This window comes from Hetaerina americana, unplaced genomic scaffold (genome assembly GCF_022747635.1).
Source record: "Hetaerina americana unplaced genomic scaffold, ioHetAmer1.1.p SCAF_8, whole genome shotgun sequence".
Classification (NCBI taxonomy): Eukaryota; Metazoa; Arthropoda; class Insecta; order Odonata; family Calopterygidae; genus Hetaerina; species Hetaerina americana.
The window spans coordinates 6803171-6809170 of NW_027287427.1; the positions used below are offsets into that span (position 1 = coordinate 6803171).

At 39.3% G+C, this 6000-nt stretch overlaps 1 protein-coding gene across 1 annotated transcript in view; it reads left to right on the forward strand.

Moving 5' to 3' along the window:
• Gycbeta100B (guanylate cyclase soluble subunit beta-1-like) overlaps nucleotides 1–1938 on the forward strand; it is a 148385-nt gene extending 146447 nt beyond the window's left edge. The window contains exon 14 of the mRNA XM_071596501.1: nucleotides 83–1938. Within this exon, the coding sequence (XP_071452602.1) occupies nucleotides 83–200 (118 nt within the window). The 3' untranslated portion in view covers nucleotides 201–1938. The remainder of the gene's footprint in view (nucleotides 1–82) is intronic.
• The last annotated feature ends 4062 nt before the right edge of the window (nucleotides 1939–6000 follow it).

Consider the following 6000-nt stretch of genomic DNA (forward strand, 5'->3'; position numbering starts at 1 on the left):
AAAACCCGAAGCATACCCGAACATTTATCTTAAACCTGCTCCAAACATTATTATTAATGTTAATAACTTCTCTTACTTCAAGGTTATTAATTCAAGAAGACAACACCGACCCTCAGTTCCACCTTGAGAAGCGCGGCAGCGTTGTCATGAAAGGAAAAGCAGAGCCGATGGAGATGTGGTTCCTGACGAGGAAAGAATAAAAAGGAAGTACGTCGAAAGAGAATGGATTCCCGGTTCCAGTGAGAGGCGCATATAAATCGTAGAATGTAAGGGAAAGAAATATAATAACTCGAAAGGTTTGGGGAAGAGCTTAGAGTTGTGTCTCGAGGGAGGAAACAAATAATGAAAGGGATTTAATAACAAAAGAGGAACAGAGGATTTTGGGATAATCCTTCGAGATTATAAAACCGAATAAAAATTATAAAAAAGAGGAAAAACATGGCATGCCAATATTTTGAGCAATTTTTTTGTTTTTCTATCATCCCCGCACCCGCATCGGTGCACGGCGCATCCTTATAAAAGGTTACCGATTAAAAAGCGGCGGTGATAAATTTCCGCGCTTCGAGTAAGTAAGGGAGAACCGCCATAAATCTGAGAGTGGATAATATTCCTTATCATTCAAGTTTTTTCTCGGAGCCCACAGCCGTAAGTTTAGACACTTAAAACCCAGAAAGAAATGCAATCATCATTTGTGAAGAGAAAAAAAAATTTCTCTGTTTTTTGTGCCATAATAAATAACAATATCTACGCGTGAATAGAGTCAGCAAAAAATATTCGGGAACGAATGAGTGAAATTAAGCCATTCCAAGATTTTGTTCGATATCAATAATGTGTAAAGAAAGGGTGAATTTAACAAAGATAGCTTCAAAATGGTCGTTAGGTTACACGGGGGTTCATTCTGTCCAAGAATGATTGTTAATCTTTACAGATATTTTTAATTAAAACATTAATTACGACCGCAAACAACCATCGTTAAATTTTTAACACGCTAATCAGAAACATAACATCATTCAAGTTTGACTCCTGCTAGAAAATATTTTTGAGGGATGAAATTACAATGTAATTTAGTAGAAGTTATAGAAAATTATTTCTTAAACGGAATTCTGTTCGAGTTAATTTTAAAACCTCCAAATATAAATATGCTACAGGCATTCCAATGCATAACCAAATGTTTTCCTTATAAAAAGGTACATTGCGATCTGTATTTCACGCAGAATCCGGAGAAGCGGACCATTAAAAAGTACAAACCAATGGAGAGAAATGTTAAACGCAATGAAACTTTAACCATAATATTTTAGGAATTCACCGAAAAAAAATAATGTCAACATTAGCTTTTGAGGATAATTTTAAATACATATATAAAATTATAACTGGTACATAAAAACGGATACAAAGCCACTCTCGACATGACTCCCGGGTTAATGAGCAATGACCTGCAAACTAATTATAAACATTATGTTCAGAGTAAATCCTCGGTAAATCTTTTCGTGAAACGCGTTGATGCTTTTGAAATTTTCAACTAACTGAATACTATCAAAAAATAAAAAAAAATAAATTTTAAAATAATCCACTTATAGTTTCAATCCCGTTCGTAGATATTCTATGGCATTAAGCAATAAAGTAGTAGTCTCAACCCACGGCTTCGGAAATTTCCGGAAATACCATACGCACGTAAAGCACGCGGCGCGGTGTTAGCCTGACGCAAACGCTAAAAGAGTTAATAAAGCATTCCTATCGTGACTCATGATCTCAAATTTTACAACGGCACGTTCCTAGTCATCCTTAAAAATATATGTCATGGTGCAGCGGCCGATAAAGCCCAATGCATTCATAATACCCTTGTAAATGTGAATGGATACATTTAAACAAATCCAAGATTATTTATCACGATGTTTTGTGTTATGAAAGTGTATTTGAATAAAAGCTGTTGAAAAATAACTGTACTTTTCCTTTTAAATACACTGGATTTTTTATTTTCACTAATTTCTTTCAAGTGTGTGATTAAGAACTGATCATCGCATTATGAAAAATAGATTTGAAACCATTTTCCCATCATCGCCAATACCATGAGATGCTTCTTTAAAGCTGGGTTTGGGTAGTTCCTGAAAACAATGCATCACCACGGAATTCCAGAGAAAATCTGCATTTTCATGAGCGTCCGTAGGGAATTCGCTCAATCTGTTTCCTTAGCCTCCAATATCCCTGCTTCTTTATGTTTCCTTATCCTTCTTCAGCACTCCACCCTCCCTACCTCCCCTCTCTCGTGGCGTCCAAAAGGCCTGTTGCGTTCCATCTCCTTCCCTGCTCCTCCCTTCAATCACCGCTTTCAATATCCCTCCAACCCTCGATTTTTCTCCCATTTTTTTCCTTGTTCTTCGCCTCTTTCCAAGCCACGAAACTTACTCTCCAGCCATCTTCCATTTATATTATTCATTAAATAAAATGAATGAAAGATATTTATAAATATTTCTCCGAGCATAAATCTACAAAAATTCAAAGATTCACTTTGAAAATGATGCAATTACACAAATGGAAGAAACGGTTAACAAATAATCCCTGCTCTCATATTAGCTGTGATGTTGTAGGTCCACGATGGCGACCCCGGTGGCAGTGGGGTAACGTCCCAGTCTGCCAATGTAACGGTCGCGGGTTCCATTCCCGTCTGGCTGGGTTAATTTCCACCTAGGGCTTGGGTGTTCGTAACCGCGTCCATTGCTGTCACTGTTAATAGTCCAATGTAAAAGACCACAAAGTTCTGTTTTCGGACTAAGGCAAAATAAATATATTTTGTCTGAAATGAACACTGATGTCAGCTAAATTTGTGTTTATCTCTTCAACTACAAAATACTAATTGGGCCATTAAAAAGAAGAGATGAGAGGACTATTCCCTGGAGGAATCCCGAGGCCCCAAAAATGATTCAAACCCAACCTTAAAACGCTCCATTCAAACACAAGTCAACGAGAAACGGAAAACTTTGAGCCATGAATTAAAGTCAAGACGAAAATATGACGCGAACCAAAAAAAAAAGAAGCACTTTTAGCGCGCCGTGGGAGAATGACAGATGATAAAAAAAACCCGCCACCAGGACCTGAAATTGTCGTCTTTCGACTCTTTTTTTTACCCACCCACCCGCAAAGGACGGAAGAAGACAACTTGAGTCGGGGGATGGGAGTAGGATGAAGAGGATGCGATGTGAATCCGTATACACGGACGTGAGCGCAGAAATGACACGGCGGACGTGGTGAACGGGTGAGGCGGCGTCAAAAGGCGAAAGGGACGACGAAGTGCGTCAGAATTCGTGCGAGAGATCTCGCGCGGCGTGTTGTGTGAGGAGGGGGTCGCAGGGGGGGCGGAGGCGAAGCGACGTGCCTATGACGACGCGACGCCTTCCGTCGCGAGCGTCCGGAGGAAGGGGGAGGGGACGCGGGTGGGAAAATAGGACCGGGAGAGGAGCGGGCAAAGATGGATGGGGGAATCTTCCCCCCCCCCCCACCCACCCGAACCCTTTCTCCCGGGATAGGGAGGAGGACGGGTGCAGAACAGGTGGTTTGAGCCGGATTTCCGCACAAAACCCAGCCGCCGTCGAAAGGAATATAGCGGAAGAATTGTGGGAGCGAGGAGTGAGTGGGAGCTGAGGAGGGACTGAGATATGAGAAAAGGCGCGGATATCGAGGTGTGGAGAGGGAGAATCACCTTCCGCTGGATACCTATGGGACGGGAGAATCCGGAAATCTTGTGTTGGGGAAATCAACCAGATATTTTCGGGCGAAAATACATCGTCACGCCTGCACAAGTGCTTCTAAAGATATGGACATAGGGAGAGAGAGGGAAAGAGAGAGAGAGATAGGCTAGATAAAGTGCGAAGGCCTTCTATTATTTGTTTTAGCCAGAAAGCACGGATGCGAAAATTTTGGCGATATGAAAAATTGCGGAATTTCCCCACCAAGGGAAATGGCATAACGTCGTCGACATGGGTTCACTAATATTTCCTCTCGACGTTTTATGATGTCGTACTCGCCCAAGCATATATAACTGTGTGTTCTGACCATAAAATCCAAGATGATATATCACTAGATGTTGGAAAAGCCCTTGCCCACAATATTGAGGCATTTCACGGGATCGCAGTTTCCAAAGCGATGAGATTCAGGTTAACATTCAATTGACACGGAGAACCGGCCATTTATCACACATCCGCAAATGTCCCTCCGCTCTATTCAATATGTTCTGCTAGAAAATCCGTGTCATCAATTCTCTCCTCCTTGTGTGAAAGCTTCTTTGCCTGACGAAATTCATCTCTTCTCGTCCTTATTGAATCCAACATTTTTGTCCAGGACATTTCCGAGATTCCACCAGTTTATGAGCTACAGTTTCAATATTTATTAATTTTCCCCTTTCTCGAAAAAGGGATAGCCTATTTTTTCTATTAATATTGATTATCATCCTATATCTATCGCTTTGGCTTTCCAATTCTCGCACCAATGATGGAAATCCCTTGTCTGACTAACTGGAAAATTACTCACGAAGTTGGATTGGAATTCGAAATAGATCGCGTGCAGCGTAGAGGGGCTGGATTCGTGGAACGTTTTTATGATAAACTTAGCAGCGAATCCAAAATATTGGACCAGCTAGGCTAAGAATTACTCACGGAGGGAAAGTTAAATTACAGATGGCATCTTTTTCATAAATCGGAGGACGTCTCTTTAACAGTGATATTAAAAATGTATTATTACCCCATCATGTCATTAAAATTAGAGATATTAAGTGTAGAACAGATAAATTTAAGTTTCCCACGAAGGTTAGGGGCCATAATGACATTGTTCGAACGCGGGAGGATCATATTCGGGTCAAAATTAGTCTGGTATGAATTCATCCCCTGTATTCACCCTAGGGGTGGCTTTCGGGGTTTTAAAATTAAAATAACAACATCAACAAAAAGTGGGATCTAAATTCTCAAAGAATAAGAGATTGTCCTTTTCCGCCATTAGAAATGAAAATCCAAATACTAATAATAATTATTTTAACTGACACGTAATGCATTCATTTTTAAGAACGTAACTGCCGCCCCATGTACGGTGCGGTGTTACGAAGATACATCTTTGGCCAAAAACATATTTTTTCAAGGTTATAGTATTTCTTAGAACGCTTATTTGTTACCAGTAGGTATATTTTTGAACGTATTGTGGTTAAGCATTCAGCTAAAAACAAATTATTAATAACCATCTTCATAACGCAAAGAGTGTCACACGAAAGAAACTCCTCTTGAATTTCTCACCCGAAAGAAAATGTCTTACAGAAACTCATTAAAATTATCTCAAGAATAATTTATGAAAACCAAAAACAAAAAGAAACTCTGTGAAAGCTAGTCAGATTATATCAGATCAAACATAAAGAGGGGCTGAAAATGCGTAAAATAATAATTTAACCACATAAGCACGATATACGTGAGGCTATGTTTTGCAATGTTAATCGCAGGTCATTCGTGGAAGATAATACGTATCCCAACATTAAATGGTATTCTACAAATGCAAACATAAATTCGTCCTTCGTTCATTATGGCATCAGGGAGCCCAAATAATTACATTTGTACAATTTTAAATGGCATGCAGCGTCTGCCTCGCGGTATCGTTATTTTTGGGGAAAACTTCCTTTTACAACTCTATAGATAACGAATAACTTCATTTTCAAATGAAATTTAATTGAACATCGCACATGAACTTAAGACACAACATTACATGTCTTACACTCTCTACATATCTCATTTTGGCATGTGCATGAAAACAAAGAATATTTCATTCGAGAACTGAGCCATTGTCTCCTAAAAGAGTTGAGGGTTAAAACAATTGAAAGCAAAAGTTCAAAAAAAGAGTAGGATTCGATACCCATTATTTTTGTATCTTGATTCAAATTAATCGAGCGCATCTTATACCAAAATCAAAAATTAATTGAAATTAAAATATCCCATGCTCATTCCAAATTTCTCTATGTAGTTAGAAATACGA